General features: G+C 55.5%; 5 protein-coding genes across 5 annotated transcripts in view; 2 read left to right on the plus strand and 3 right to left on the minus strand.

Moving 5' to 3' along the window:
* Positions 1–242, minus strand: part of PTSG_00265 (cathepsin Z) — a 3076-nt gene extending 2834 nt beyond the window's left edge. The window contains exon 1 of the mRNA XM_004998758.1: positions 102–242. Coding sequence (XP_004998815.1) covers positions 102–215 — 114 coding nt within the window. The 5' untranslated portion in view covers positions 216–242. The remainder of the gene's footprint in view (positions 1–101) is intronic.
* Positions 167–4487, plus strand: PTSG_00266 (galactocerebrosidase). Its single transcript, XM_004998759.1, has 6 exons — positions 167–660; positions 897–946; positions 1118–1191; positions 1658–2048; positions 2288–2499; positions 2832–4487. The coding sequence occupies exons 1-6, from the start codon at positions 275–277 to the stop codon at positions 4245–4247; spliced, it is 2529 nt and encodes an 842-aa protein (XP_004998816.1). The 5' UTR covers positions 167–274; the 3' UTR covers positions 4248–4487.
* PTSG_00267 (uncharacterized protein) lies at positions 4468–7686 on the minus strand. The gene is made up of 10 exons (XM_004998760.1): positions 7598–7686; positions 7407–7454; positions 7089–7193; positions 6767–6846; positions 6532–6616; positions 6159–6262; positions 5757–5883; positions 5425–5482; positions 5133–5277; positions 4468–4842 (listed from the first exon to the last, which is right to left on the minus strand). The coding sequence occupies exons 1-10, from the start codon at positions 7620–7622 to the stop codon at positions 4732–4734; spliced, it is 888 nt and encodes a 295-aa protein (XP_004998817.1). The 5' UTR covers positions 7623–7686; the 3' UTR covers positions 4468–4731.
* Positions 7687–7715: 29 nt separating this feature from the next.
* On the plus strand, positions 7716–9158 carry PTSG_00268 (N-acetyltransferase). Its single transcript, XM_004998761.1, has 4 exons — positions 7716–7804; positions 7991–8106; positions 8377–8646; positions 9001–9158. The coding sequence occupies exons 1-4, from the start codon at positions 7752–7754 to the stop codon at positions 9090–9092; spliced, it is 531 nt and encodes a 176-aa protein (XP_004998818.1). The 5' UTR covers positions 7716–7751; the 3' UTR covers positions 9093–9158.
* Positions 9159–9507: 349 nt separating this feature from the next.
* The window catches only part of PTSG_00269 (uncharacterized protein), a gene marked incomplete at both ends in the record, with an annotated part of 7419 nt that continues 1926 nt past the window's right edge, over positions 9508–15000 (minus strand). The window contains 13 exons of the mRNA XM_004998762.1: positions 9508–9943; positions 10157–10278; positions 10473–10557; positions 10728–10769; positions 10903–10982; positions 11467–11593; positions 11755–11819; positions 12097–12247; positions 12554–12674; positions 12964–13178; positions 13442–13511; positions 13785–13844; positions 14147–15000. The exon at positions 14147–15000 is cut by the window's right edge and continues 270 nt beyond it. Of these exons, the coding sequence (XP_004998819.1) occupies positions 9508–9943; positions 10157–10278; positions 10473–10557; positions 10728–10769; positions 10903–10982; positions 11467–11593; positions 11755–11819; positions 12097–12247; positions 12554–12674; positions 12964–13178; positions 13442–13511; positions 13785–13844; positions 14147–15000 (2428 nt within the window). The remainder of the gene's footprint in view (positions 9944–10156; positions 10279–10472; positions 10558–10727; positions 10770–10902; positions 10983–11466; positions 11594–11754; positions 11820–12096; positions 12248–12553; positions 12675–12963; positions 13179–13441; positions 13512–13784; positions 13845–14146) is intronic.

Consider the following 15000-nt stretch of genomic DNA (forward strand, 5'->3'; position numbering starts at 1 on the left):
ACACACAAACACACAAACAAACACACACACACCACAAACACACACACACACAAACACACAAACGCACACACACACACACACACACGTTGAGACAAACGTACCTTTGGGTGATAGGACAGGTCAATCTCGCTCCTGCGAGCCAGCACGCCGCCGCAAGCCACGGCCAGCAGCATCGCCACAACACCACCAAACCACTGCACACCCATCATCCCCATTCTTCTCCAAACGAGACAGCGAGGAACCAGAAATAATTGCACGGAATCGTCAACCCAAGATGGCAGTGGCTTTGTTTGGGTTTGGGCCAGTGGCTGCTGCGCAGACGCTGGTGCTGGCGCTGGTGCTGGCCACGCTTACGGTGGGCACACACCCCACGAGTGCGGAAGGGTCCGGCAGCACGCTGATCGTGGACAAAGCACATGTGGGCGAGCCACTCGATGCCATTGGGGGCCTCTCTGGTGGTGGTGCAACCAGCCGTCTCCTGATTGACTACAAGGAGCCCCAGCGCTCACAAATCCTCGACTACCTGTTCAAGCCAAACTTTGGCGCAAGCCTGCATCTGCTCAAGGTGGAGATCGGGGGCGACTCCCAGTCCACAGATGGCACGGAGCCTTCGCACATGCACTCCAAGGACGACCTTGATTACAAGCGTGGCTACGAATGGTTGGTTCCTTCCCCTTGTCTCGCGCACTTGTCCTACAACTGAAATGTGTCTTGCGTCTTGTGTCTTGTGCTTTTGCGTTGGTGAGCATACCATCAGTACAGGTGTTGTTGCCATGCATCGTTGTATTTGCACTCCCGCCACCTCCTCAACAAACACGCACACACACTCGCGTGTACAACACGAACATGAACACGCATGTGCTGCTTCCGCTCGTGTTCTGCACATTCTCGTACAGGTGGCTCATGACGGAAGCAAAGAAGCGCAACCCGAACATCAAGTTGTATGGTGCGTCGCATATCGTTGCCTACTTGTCAGCCGTGTGTTCGTATGCGTGTCTGTCTGTCAGCTGTCTGGGTGTCTGTCTCTCTGCCACTTCTGCTCGCGTGCGTTGAGCTTTTGTGATGCAGTTCCAATGCTGTGTGGTGGTACTCGTGATGGGTGCTGGTCGTTTGGTAGGGTTGGCATGGGCATACCCCGGCTGGGTTGGCAACGGTACTTCCTCGCCTTTCTCCTACCCAAACCTCACCGCGGTATATCCACCGTACATGCATGATGGTGCAAGCGACTGTGAGCTCGTGTGTGCGTGCATGCGCCCATGTTGTGAAAGTCACTGGTCAGCATCTCGTTGAGTCTAGGCTGTTGTTCAAGTTCACATTTTACACAAACACAGACACAAACACACACACATACACATACACACAGACACGTTGGCACTAACTCGCTGTGCCTCTGTCTCTCTGTCTCTCTCTCTCTCTCTCTCTCTCTCTCTCTCTCTCCCTCTCTCTCTCTCTGTCTGTCTGTCTCTCTCTCTCTCTCTCTCTCTCTCTCTCTCTCTCTCCCCCTCTCTCTCTCTGTCTGTCTGTCTCTCTCTCTCTCTCTCTCTCTGTCTCTCTGTCTCTCTCTCTCCCCTCAATCACACTCGCTCACTCACACTCACATACTCACCCACTGTCACTCACTCACACAAACCACACACTCAACACACCGCAACGACAGGACTACATTTCCAAGTGGCTGCAAGGGGCGAAGAGCGTGTACGGGCTCGACGTGGACTACATCGGCATCTGGAACGAGCGGTCCTCCGACGCGACATATGTGAAGACACTGCGCCGCACCCTCGACGACGCAGGCTTCAAGCACACGCAGATTGTGGCCAAGGACGGCGGTGCAGACATTTGCAACACGCTTGCCAAGGACAAGTCGTATGCGGATGCGGTGTCTGTGATTGGCCTGCACTACCCGTCAGACTTTAGCGACTACTCGCAGTGCTACGCCCTCAACAAGCCGCTGTGGGCGTCTGAGGAGTCCTCGTCATATGACGACCTCAACGGCGCAGCGTGCTGGGCGCGCGTCATCACGTCGCACTGGGCCCTCTCCCGCATGACAGGCAAGCACCTCGCACCCGCGCCCCCGCTACTGTTGCTTTGTGCCGTTGTTTGTGCATTTATTTTGAACTGCCCACTCTACACATACGCACACACATACGCACACACATACCACACACATACCACACACATACGCACACACATACGCACACACACACACACGCACACACATACCACACACATACGCACACACGCATTCTCTCACATATACACTCACTCCCCTACGCACAACCCACCCCAGCGTCCATCATGTGGAACCTGGTTGGCGCGTACTACCACGGCACCAACTGGTACGCCAGCTCCATGATGACTGCCGTGCAGCCGTGGTCTGGCCACTACTGGGTCAGCCCCGTTGTCTGGGCAACAGCACACGTCACCCAGTTCACCCGGCCCGGCTGGCTCTACCTCAACGACTCGTATGGCTCGGGCTCCTTGCCAAACGGCGGATACTACGTGCGTGTGTGCCTGTATCTGCGTTTGTGTTCATGTGCTTGCAGCTACGTGTGCGCTTTTACCTGTGTGCGTCTGTGCGTGCACTACGTGGTGAATGGTGAGGTGCTCGCATGCATGAACGCATGCATGAACGCATGCATGACTCCAATCGAGATTCACATGCACACAATACGCACACGCACACAATACGCACACGCACACACACATGCACTCACACACACACCCACGCACGCACACACAACACATGTGCGCACACTCACACAAACACACACTCACATGCGCGCGCACAACACAACACAACACAACACATGCACGCACGCACGCCATGGCAGGCGACGCTTGTTGATCCGAACAGCAGCGACTTCACCATCACGGTTGTGAAGATCGACCACGATCACGCGCCTTGCACGCGTCCAGCGCTGCCGCCGTTTGACGTGCACGCCGAGACAGTTACCTTCAAGCTGGCTCCGAGCATGGGCGGTAGTAGCGTGCCTGCGCTGGCAGTGTGGTACTCCAACTTCCAGAACGAGACGCAGGGCATCTTCAAGCGCCTCAGCGACGTGCACGTGGGCACTGATGGCACGTTCAGCGTGCACGTGCCTGTTGGCGCCATGTACACCATATCGACCATTCGCGATGGCCCGCAGAAGGGAAGCCACGGGCCGCCGCCACCGTCTGCCCCCTCGTTCCCGCTGCCGTACGCAGACGCCTTCGACGAGGTGGCCGAGTCGCAGGAAGGGAAGTACCTTGCAGACCAGATTGGCGCCTTTGAAGTGCACGCGGACGCGCAGGGCAACAAGGTGCTGCGGCAGATGGTGCCTGAGCTGCCGATTGGGTGGAGTGACCACGGCTCCAACGGGCCCGTCACCGTGATTGGCATGCGCGAGTGGCAGGATGTGTTTGTGCAGGTGAAGGTGCGCCTCTCCAGCAACATCACTGCGCACGACCCGGCCGCGTGCGTTGCCGCACGCGTCGACCAGATGTGGGACCGCGGTATTGTCTTCTGCGTGTACGCGAGTGGCAATTACACCCTCTCCATTGGCGGCCCCAAGCAGAGCAACGGGCAGCCAGCAGATGTGGTGTCGCAGGGCCAGCTGCCAACCCCCATCCACCGCGACCACTGGCACACCATCTCCATCACCTGCGTCAACAGCTCTGCCTCGGGCATGTTTGACTCCGGCTTTGCCTTCCGCGATGTGGCTGTGCCGGCCCTGGACACCGGGTTTGCTGCCATTGGCACCAACGGCTGGTTTGCGGTCGAGTATGATGCGCTCTCCATCTCGGAGGCCGGCCACTGGGTGCCGCCCGCACCCAAGTGCGCCAACCCAAAGCGTGGCGACAAGCTCGGGGCGCGCCCGTGTGCCACCAACGGCTTCAACACGACGGACCAGCTGTTCACGCTGCGCGCGGACTGGACGCTCGTGCACGACCCAACGGGGCTGTGCGCACAGGCGGCCGGCACAGGCGGCGGTGCTGCTGTGGCGCTTGCGGCGTGCGACCCAAGCAACCCCATGCAGCAGTTCAAGAACGACTACACGCGCGTGCGCAACACGGAGATGCCAGTCTTCTTGGACGGCCAGAACCCGGTGAGCGCCGCCCTCACGGGAACGCTTGCGGGCGGCGTGTCTGTTGGCGGAAACGGTGACTGGGCAACGTGGTCGTACTTCCCAAACACGCACCAGCTCCGCAACCAGTACACCGCCAAGACGAACCTCGGCTTCCCCATGTGCCTCACCGTCATGTGCTGATGTGTCTCGTGTTCGTGTTCATGGCGTTGTGTTCGTGTTTGTGTGTGTGTGTGTGTGTGTGTGTGTGTGTGTGTGTGTGTGCGTGCGTGCGTGCGTGTGTGTGTGTGTGTGTGAGTATGCGCGCATGCATGAGAGAGAGAGTGTGTGTGTGTGTGTGTGTTGTGCATCGCGGCCCTCATTGGCTTATTGCGTTTCTTGCTTTCGCCTGCTTTCACACGAATTCAGTCATGATATCGTTCATCATTGGGTAGCAAACTAAGACGCGCGCGAGACGAAAGGGAGCATGTGCACACATTGGCACTGAGCGAGAGCAAGCTGCAAACGAACACCAGCACCAAGGAAAGTCATACCACCACACACCAATAGATGGCGGAAATGGGGTACATGTAGGCACCAGCAGCACCAGCAGCACATGATCACTTATTCCAAGCAAGCAAGCAAGCAATGCAGACAAAGCAGAACAAGATGCACCATAACACGACCACTACTTGCTCTTCTTCTTCTTTGCACCGCCACCAAAGAAGGATGCAATGGACTTCATGCCTGTCTTGTCCACTTTTGCCAGCCGCTTCTGTGCAGCAGTGAGTTTTGCCTTCTGTACTCACAAGCAGTCAAGCAGCACACGCAGAACAGAGAGTGTGTGAGTGAGTGAGAGTGAGAGTGAGTGAGTGAGAGTGAGTGAGAGTGAGTGAGTGAGAGTGAGTGAGTGAGCGTGGGACAGACAGACACACACACAGACAGAGACAGACAGACAGACACACACACACACGCAAACACACAGACACACAGACACACACACACGCACACACGCACACACAGACACAATCACGTGGGGAGAAGCTGGGGCGGGGGTGTTGGCTTGGCCATCGCCGGTTCGGCTCGCACCTTTCCTGGGTTGTCGTCTTGGTTACCAGCGGTGGCAGTCTTGCTGTAGTCATCTGTAGGTTCAAGTCCGGCGTACTTTCCCAACTGCTGCCCGTCCTGATCTCCGCTCCCGTCACCGCCGACTGCATCGCTCTCCGTACGAATGCTGCATGCGCGGGTGGTGGAGCGTGAAGGAAACGCACATGAGGTGTCAGCATTTTTTCCAACACAGGGGCGCCAGCTCACAATCAACACCATCATCTTATTTGCCACCACCACCGCCACCGCTGCTGCACGCGAACAGGGACTGCACCCGAGTTCGGAGCGAAGAAGATCCTCCAGGTCCGGCGACAGATATCGCGACACCGCGCCTGCGCCGCACACACACGCACACACACACATGCACGCACATGTACACGCACACGCACACACACGCACGCACACACACACACACACGCACACACACACACACATGCACGCACACGCACGCACGCACGCACACGCACACACACGCACGCACACACACGCACACACACACGGATAGAGTGAGTCTATCATCAACTACAAAAAGCACACACACACACACATCGACAAGCACCGCCCACAACGTTCACGAGCAGCGACAACAGGGGCACGGGTTCTGACCAAAGGCAAAGTTGAGCTTGAGCTCGTATGGAATGTCCTTTGCTGCTGATGCGCGGGCAACAAAGTTTGCAGACGTGGCGCCGGTCGACGTGAGGTGGTCTGGCAGCTGGCGCGCAAACATGATCGTCTGAACACAGAGGGAGGCCGCGTGTGTGAGAGAATGAGAGAGTGTGAGAGAGTGTGAGTGTGAGAGTGTGTACGTGTGTGTGTGCGTACATGTGCGTGTGTGTGTGTGTGTGCGTGTATACATGTGCGTGTATACATGTGCGTGTGTGTGTACATGTGCGTGTGTGCGGGTGTCAAGCCAGTCCGGGAAGGACGAACGGACAGATGCATGAGCAAGCGTACAAGCGCAACAATCGTGTGCGTTGTGCTTGGTGTGTGCTTGTAAGCAGTGCGAACCTTTGCTTTCAGCCAGCGCAGCAGCTTCTCGTCGTTCAGACGGAAGGCGCGAACATCGCCGCTGCCCTTCACATCGCACACGAGATCAAGGCACCCATGCAGATCTGCAAGGGAATACAAGCGGCAAATGAACGTGTGTGCGTGTGCGTGTGCGTGTGTGCGTGTGCGTATGTGTGTGTGTGTGTGTGTGTGTGTGTGTGTGTGTGTGTGTGTGTGGAGAAGAAAGGATGGTTGTGTATTGTGGTGAGGTGTAGGTGAGCACTGGTGAGAGAAACAGAGACGCAAGGGAAGCCTACACAAGCAGGCAAACATGCAACTGTAAAGACGACTACACAGGCTTGCATGGCCACCACAGAGGAGCGTGCACACGCACCCTGTCGCTCGGGATCGGTGTCCAGGTGCCTGAAACCAGGATGCTCTTGGAACGGCAACATGACGTCAAGGGTTGTAAACACGTTCTAACAAACAGGGAAGAGCACGCGTGAGCGAAACGACAGCTTGCATGTGGTCAGCACGACACGCTGGTGCGAGGGTGTGTGCATGTGTATCTGTGTGCATGTCCATGTGTGCACGTGTGTGCGTGAAATCTGATTGTAGAGGCTGCGCACCTTATCTTTCTTGGCTTTTGTCAAATATGGAATGACAAGGAAAAGGGGATCCACGCGCATACAAACGTAGAACGAGCCATCTGGTCGGCATGTCGGCGGGAGTGTGGAGGAGACACAGCACAAGCGAGGGTTACAGTGAGGCAACCGGTTTAAGGAGAATCGATGGGGCCGAAGGCCTGGAAGAACACAACAGTATCCAGTAGACTGACCAGCGCACACGTATTCACACACGTACACATACTCGCACGTGCACATGTACACGTAGTCAGACGCCTGACACTCGCTTTCTTACACACTCACTTACGCACGTGCAGACACGCACCTTCTTGAACCATGTCGCCGATAATCCATGATCTTGGCACATCGTCACTCCAGCGCATAACCTCGTACATGCCTTGCTGTGTCAGGAGGTACTGTCTTTGTTGGCCTGCAGCACACCATGCAAGTGCAAGCATGTGCGATCATCTCAATACGCAGCAGAGGCAATGCTAGCAGCAGGAAGACAACAACCCTCACCACAGGAACAGAGCCAACACCGGTAAAACCGGCAGTGGCAGAAACAACAAGGCGTCTGTCTCACAGAAGCTCGATCAGCAACAGCTTGGCTGAGCAAGCGTGAATGCGATGCTTTTGCACATACCATGGCGTGGGTCGGGCAGCGTGATGATGCGCGAGCTTGACCATTGTTCTGAACACGCAACAAGCACGCAAGCAAGCACGTCATGAATCAATCGCGAGCTCATAGCACCACGAGGGCACACTCATATGTTACACGTGCGTCACACTACACACACACACACTCCACACACACACACACACAATGGCACACACCTGGGCAGATCAAGACACGAGACATGGCTGTTGTCTTCTGTTGTCTTGTCAAGCGCGCCTTCTTCTGCTTTCTTGGCAGTGAAGTTCTGAAAATTGATAGAAATCATTCACAAATAATCACCAGCACACAAGAGCCAGCACCCCAACTGCAGCCATGACCACGCTTCGCGAGTTCACCTGTGATGACCTGTGGAAGTTCAACAAAGTGTACGTGGGATGTTATGTGCACGCATGAATCCATTTGCATGTGAGAGTGTGAGGCTGTGCATTCCTCTTGGCGGCGTTTGTGGCCGTTGCATCACCACCATCACCCTGTGTTGTGGTTGGATCAACTGACGCTTTGATGCCTCACCAACGTACACCTGCCGCTGTCCATCCTTATCCACGCTTCAGGAACTTGGATCCACTCACAGAGACGTACAACATGAGCTTCTACTTGCTGTACCTTGCTCAGTGGCCAGAGTACTTTACTGTTGCGGAATCAAGCAGCGGAAACCTCATGGGATACAGTAAGCCTCGCGTGCAGTGTACTCAGCATGTGTCGCGTGCAGTGTGCGTGTATTGTGTCGTGTCAAGTCGTGTGATGGTTTGATGACTTGGGTTCACCCGCACACATACGTACGTGCATAGACGGGGGAGAGAGCGAGGGAGAGATGTACATGCACACACGCACGCACACGCATATGCACGCACGAAGGAATAAGCACACAGTACGTGTGTTTACTTGCCCGGGCACACGTTGACGTTGGATTGCTCTCTGTCATGAACGTTGCTTGCAGTCATGGGCAAGGTGGAAGGAACGGGCGACGACTGGCACGGGCACGTGACAGCCCTTACAGTTGCTCCGGAGTACCGCCGGCTCGGCCTGGCGAACCAGCTCATGGGCGAACTGGAGCACATCTCCGACAAGCAGCACGAGGGCTACTTTGTGGACTTGTTTGTGCGCAAGTCAAACGACGTGGCCATTGGCATGTACAAGGGGCTTGGTTACGATATCTACAGGAAGGTCATCGGCTATTACTCGGGAGAGTATCCCGAAGACGCATACGGTAAAGAGGCCGTGCGCACATCTGTGGCAGGGGAAGAGGGAGCGTGTATGTCTGTGTGTACGTCTGTGTGTAGGCTTGTGTGCTTGTGCCTCTGTGTGTGTGTGCTTGTGCCTCTGTGTGTGTGTGCTTGTGCCTCTGTGTGTGTGTGTACCTCTGTGTGTGTGTGTGTGTGTGTGTGTGTGTGTGTGTACCTCTGTGTGTGTGTTATGTTCGTGTGGCGCTTGAATGTGCTCTGGTATATGTGTGTGAGGGTTATGTATGCTGGTATGCCTATCCTTCCATCACTGCTGCCGTATCTGTTTGAGCTGTCTTACCACGCTCACACCACGTGCGATGCCGGCCGTGCTCATGCAGATATGCGCAAGTCCCTCAGCCGCGACACGGGGAAGGTGAAGATGAAACCGCTCGGAAGAGACATATATCCACACGAGTTAGAGCGATGGTAGCAGCGCGTGTGCCTCTGTTTGCGTGCGTTTGTGTCTCTGTGTTGTTGTTGTTGTTGTTGTTGTTGTTGTTGTTGTTGTTGTTGTTGTTGTTGTTGTTGTTGTTTGGCCGCGTCAGTGCCGTTGACATTTGGTCCATGCATGGGTTTTGCGTTTTGTTCTGGTGCACTCAATTTGACATGAGTGCGCACCCACTCACTATACACATGAGTAAACAAGTCACCAAGTAACCGCGCAGTGACATTAAAACCCGCACACAGCCCACTCACTGTCAGTTCAGGTCACATAGGATATGGGTTGAGCAAGAATCATGGAAGGCACACCAAGTACATCAACGTTTGTGACTATTGACAAATACACACACGCACACACGCATACACACGCATACACACGCATACACACGCGCACAAAAGTGGGATCATGCATCTGTGTCGTCTGTGTTGTTGTGGTTGAGGGCGAGCGGCCGCACAGATCCCTGGCCCGTTTCGTCGTCAACAACGGTCTCCGATGCAAGCTCGTACACCCCATCCAAGCACAGCTTCGGTGCAGCCGCATCGCCGCCCATATCCGCACCCGTCGCTGCTGCAGTGGCAACAGCAGCAGTGGCAGCAGTTGCCTTCTTCTTGCTCTTCCCCCTCTGCGTCTGCTGCATATCGCCTGCACCGGCCTGCTTGCCGCGTCGCGTCCCTTTGCTCTTGCGCCGTGCCCGCCGTGTGCGACTGCGCGTCTGCTGCGTGTGTGGCTGCGGCGTGTGCGGCTGCCACCCGGCATCTCCGCCCGTGAACCGCTCTGCTGGCAGGTGCGACGTGTCGCTCGCGTGTGTCTGCTTCGCCTCCAAGAACGCTGCTTTGAACCTGTGCAACGTGTGTGTGTGTGTGTGTGTGTGTGTGTGTGTGTGTGTGTGTGTGTGTGTGTGTGTGTGTGTGTGTATGTGTGTATGTGTGTGTGTGTGTCAGTTCGTCTGTACGCAAGCCCACTTGCTCACAATCATCACTATCATTCCCTCTCACCCGCCCCGCCCCCCGCTCCCCCAGGTTAGTTGCTGCCCGCGTGGCGGTTGTGCTTACGTGTCGCGATCGCGCGGTGTCGCTGCGAGAACAAAGAACTCCTTTCCTGGCAGGAAGACGGTCAGCCCACAACTCTCACCATCGGCGTTGCACAGCGGCGGATCGTCCTCATAGTCGCCCACCTGGCACATGGGGACAGAGAGAGAGAGAGAGGCACACGCGTAAGCACGTGTACATAGCAGACGCATATGAACAAACATGGACACATGCACGAAGCCATCGCAGGCACGAGGAAACAGACAACCGAGGGAGGCAAGAGCCGGTGCTGCAAGTTGCCACCGTATCCAATTCTGCCTGCACCGCCATGTGTACGCACCACTGCGCCCAGCAGATCTGAAGAGTCAATGTACTTGAACTTGTGCACGACGCGCTTGCCGTTCTCCTCAGTCATCGGCTGCATGCTATCACCATCACAACAAACACGTGCACAGAAGGTGAGCGAATGCAAGTGTTGATGTATTTGTACTTCGTGGCCGTCTACGTGTGTTTGGTTTGGCAAGCGATTCTGACAGCGTGGCAACATCACTAAAGTGAAAAGCATGGAATCAGACAACACACTCACGCCACTTACTAGTCGTTGTTCTGCCAGTAATTCTTCATCGTTGTGTGTAACCTTTGCAGAGCGGACAAGCAACAACAATCGCAGCAGCAGGAGCACGATAAGCAGTGGAAAGATGCAAGCACCACACACACGAACACGCCATGCACTCTGCAACATGCACTATGCACACGGGATGCCGGCGCACCTTCCGAAGAGACTCTCCACGCGCTCGTGCGTTGCCAACAGAAGCATGTTGTTGAACAGATAAATCACAACAGATCGATGCTGTGCACGGATGTGTGTTGGTGTGCATTTGTGTGTGAGAGAGTGAGAGAGAGCATTCATGTGAGTGTGAACATACATTGTCAAAGATGACAGCAAGTGCATGCAGTTGGCAACAGTGACTAATATACATACGGGAACCAGTGCTGGACACAGTGCATGGGTACCAAGTGTGAACGTACAGGAACGAGGCTTGTTGGTGTTTCTGCCGTTGTGGTTGGGTCTGCGAGATGGCAATGTGTGTGTGTGTGTGTGTGTGTGTGTGTACGTGTGTGTGAGGAGACGGAGGAAGAGCAGGACTTCACGCCAGCAGTGGACAGAAACAAACAGCATGTGTAGAACTGGTGCAGCGCAACGCGCAACCACTCGACGTGCACACCAGCGCCACATGTGTGCACGTGCGTTTACGCGTGTACACAAACGCAATATAACACGACCTAACGCAACACAAGAACAGCGGCGGCATGCGAGAACAGGTGGTGGTCACAACATCGTTACCCTGCAGGTCTGCGCGAATGAACTCGGTGCCTTCAAGCTGCGTGACGAGGCGACGGGATGGCTGCACAATCTCCGGGCAGTGCTTCACCTTCTGCTGGATCTCGACAATGGCCACGCTGCCGGTTGGTGGCGTGTTGATGCGCAATGCAGTGCAGTGCAGGTGAGCCAAACGTGGCGTCAGCGTCGGCAGTGGTAGGAGGTAGGTGGAAGCGTGAGTGGTGTCTGCATGAATGAATGAGGAGACGGTGAAGGGAAAGGAACACCAAGGAGCGCTCACCTCGACTCAAACTGCTTCTTCTTCATGTTAATGTTTGAGGCAAGCTCTTCCACTTGCCGCAACGCCTGTTGAGGTGACGAGGACGAGGACGACGATGATGATGGTGGTGGTAGTGGTGAATGAAGGGCGAAGGTGAATGAAGATGAGGGTTGGAGAAGAAAGGTCAAGTGTGTCGCTGTGCTGAACGCCAAGAGGCCGCAACCACCATTTGATCTAACAGACACACACACACACAGACACACACACACACAGACACACACACACACACAGACACACACACACACACACACACACACACACACACACACACACACAAGCAAGTGCAGTGAGGCAGAGTGCTACCAGTGCAATGTGGTCGTGGTCGGGGTGAGAGGCCGGGGTCTTGCTGAGGAGGTCCGCGAGGAGGAGGCGATAGCGTGGAACGCGCTGCACGGGCGTGATCAGGTGGTCCTCAAGCCACAACTTCTCGCACCGCGGGTCCTGCCGGCACTGCCTGCTCTCGTGCCCATGCATCGTGGTGATGGTTGTGAGTGTGAGTGTGTGAGAGTGTGTGTGTGCATGTATGTGTGTGTGTGTGTGTGTATGTGTGTCAGCACGTGTGATGGTATTCAGGGTGGTGGGAAGCAACACAACACAACATTGCTCGCCTATCACAATGCGATACAGGAACAAGCTATCAGATGCAAGGAGTTCACATCAGTCACACGCACGCACACATATACACACACGCAGCACAGCACGCACGCACACACATACGCAGCACAGCACAACACAAACAGTAACAGGTGGATGGGCGCACAGGAGAAAGTCGCGGAAGGAGGGCTGTTCCTTGCAGGCGGCGACGGTGGAGAGAGCGGCATCAAAGCTGCTCGCATACATGTTGAAGTGGTTCAGGTACGGCAGCACCTGGCAAAACACGTCTGGACACATCGCACACGTCGCACGCAAAGCAGGGCATCAATGCACACACGTGTGCATGCGCGGTGGGCGGTCAGTTCCTTTGCTAGGTTTGGATGCAATGCGAGAAGCATGCCGAAGCAACTGCAACGGCATCACACGGCAGCGACCAAACGCCCTCTCCTCCACAACGCATCAACGTCCCTCCTCATATCACCACCATCATCTCCCACCCATCACGACCATCAGCACCATCACGGACTGTGCTCGACTCAATTCATCAACAAGAGGTCGTTGGGCAGGGGGACGCACCTCCAATCTTCTGGGCCGGGTGCCAGTGCTGGTAGCGGTCCTGCAGGCGCCGCAGCAGTATGGTGTTCACCTTGATCAGCGGCTGCACCTCGGGGAACATGGCGTTGATCTGCTTGTGCGTGACGTGCGGGCCGTCCCCGTCCGCGTGTGCGTCTGCGCGGTCCTGCAGCGGCTTGATGAAGACGTCGTTCAGCATGTGCAGCGTGGTCACAAAGCTGTACACGAGCGAGCGAGAGATGTTCAAACCGTGCAGCGACACGGATCGTGAGCCGCATGCATGGACGAAACGATGAAGAGCGAGTAGGTGTGAGTGACAGAGATGCAACAGAGATGCGCAGACAGCAGACAGCAAGTAGCAGACAGCGTGAGGTTGTCGCGTGACGTGTGCATGGGGTGGAAGAACCAAACAAGAAAGGAGAACATAACATGGTTGTGCCGCGTATTGTGAACGAAGACACTGTTGGGTTGTGTCGCCCACCTTTCCTCCGTGCTGACAATTTCCCCAACAATCAACATCCGCTTTCGGTAATTCTTTTCTTCTTCCGTTTCTGATCGCAGTTTGGTGCGCAGTGTATGTGCGTGGGGGAGAGTGCGAGGACGTGAGTGCGTCAGCGTGTATGTGAGTGTGTTAGAGGGTTTGTGCACACGCGTGCGTGTGCATGCGTGCGTGTATGCGTGTGCGTGTGCGTGAATGTGCGTGGATGCGTGCGTGTGCACACACATTGCAAAGTTCGTCGTGAAGCAGAGCATACAATGTGGCCCAGCAGCAGCAGCCAAGCATGTGCACATCTCTTCCGTCGTCTCTGCCATGGACAACTCACCGTCATCGCGCTGCGGCGGAATGTCGGGCTTGTTCGCAAGAATGAGCTCGTGTTGAACCGCTGAAGAACAGATCATGCAGCAATGTCATGCAGCAATGCAGTGGCATGGCGGTGGAGTCAGCACGCGGGACACAAAGAATTGAACGAACAACATAGCAGAAGCAGGCAGCCTTGACCGCTGCGAACATGTGCATATGAACACACACACATGTACGCACATTCATAACATCCACACACACACACAAACAAGAAACAAACAACTAAACAACCAAACAAACAACCAAACAACCAAACAGTCTCTCATTCATTCCCAACGCCCATTCACACTCATACGTGCACCCTCTCCACACGGTTCTGCAGACCTGTTGGGTTGATGGAAGGCATCGAGGCAGCGCGGATAACGATGGGGCGGCTCGGAGCGGGCGCGTTCTTGTCGTGTGGTGGCGCATCGGCTGCTGCATCGAACGTGTCAACGTCAATGTCATCGTGGTCGTCAACAACTGGACGGCCGCTGCTGTCTGTGTCAGGCGCAGCACCGCTCTGCTCATCGCCGTTAGCACTTTGTCCGGGTTGCGTCGTTGCTTCTTGTGCTGCCGCTTCCTGCGTCGTCGAGGCTTGTGCTGTCGGTTGTTGTGCTGTTATGTCATCCCCATCCCCATCATCATCATCAGCGTCATCATCAGCGTCATCATCAGCAGCACCATCACCATCCCCATCATCATCGCCGTCACCACCACCATCCCCGTCGTTACCGGCATCAGCAGCGGGCTCACTGGCATCGTGCATCGCATCAAGCGCATCATGAAACTCCTCATCCAACACATCACCACCAGCATCGTCGTCACCGCTGGCGTTGTGGTGCTGAACGCGTTGCGAAAATTCATCGCTCGACAAGCCAGCCGCAATGGCACTGCTCGTTTGCTGCTGCTGCTGCTGTTGTTGTTGTTGTTGTTGTTGTTGTTGTTGTTGTTGTTGTTGTTGTTGTTGTTGTTGTTGTTGTTGTTGTTGTTGTTGTTGTTGTTGTTGTTGTGCCTCCTCCTCCTCCTCCTCCTCCTCCTGCTCCTCCTGCTCCTCCTGCTCCTCCCCCTCCTGCTCCTCCTCCTCCTCTCCCTCTTGCTCTTGCTCTTGCTCTTCTTCATCCTCTTGCTCCTGCTCTTCTTGCTCTTCTTCTTCTTCTTCCTGCGCTTGGAGCTGGACCGTTACCTGAAGTGCATCA

Source organism: Salpingoeca rosetta (genome assembly GCF_000188695.1).
Source record: "Salpingoeca rosetta unplaced genomic scaffold supercont1.1, whole genome shotgun sequence".
Classification (NCBI taxonomy): Eukaryota; class Choanoflagellata; order Craspedida; family Salpingoecidae; genus Salpingoeca; species Salpingoeca rosetta.

Coding starts and splice junctions, on each gene's coding strand:
- PTSG_00266 (XM_004998759.1), top strand. CDS start 275: ATGGCAGTGGCTTTGTTTGGGTTTGGGCCAGTGGCTGCTGCGCAGACG. Junction 947..1,117: donor CCCGAACATCAAGTTGTATG/GTGCGTCGCATA, acceptor GTCGTTTGGTAG/GGTTGGCATGGGCATACCCC. Junction 2,500..2,831: donor TGCCAAACGGCGGATACTAC/GTGCGTGTGTGC, acceptor ACGCCATGGCAG/GCGACGCTTGTTGATCCGAA.
- PTSG_00267 (XM_004998760.1), bottom strand. CDS start 7,622: ATGTCTCGTGTCTTGATCTGCCCAG. Junction 6,847..7,088: donor CGGCGACATGGTTCAAGAAG/GTGCGTGTCTGC, acceptor CATGCCGACCAG/ATGGCTCGTTCTACGTTTGT. Junction 5,483..5,756: donor CAAGCTCAACTTTGCCTTTG/GTCAGAACCCGT, acceptor TGTGCGGCGCAG/GCGCGGTGTCGCGATATCTG.
- PTSG_00268 (XM_004998761.1), top strand. CDS start 7,752: ATGACCACGCTTCGCGAGTTCACCTGTGATGACCTGTGGAAGTTCAAC. Junction 7,805..7,990: donor CTGTGGAAGTTCAACAAAGT/GTACGTGGGATG, acceptor TCCACGCTTCAG/GAACTTGGATCCACTCACAG. Junction 8,647..9,000: donor GTATCCCGAAGACGCATACG/GTAAAGAGGCCG, acceptor GTGCTCATGCAG/ATATGCGCAAGTCCCTCAGC.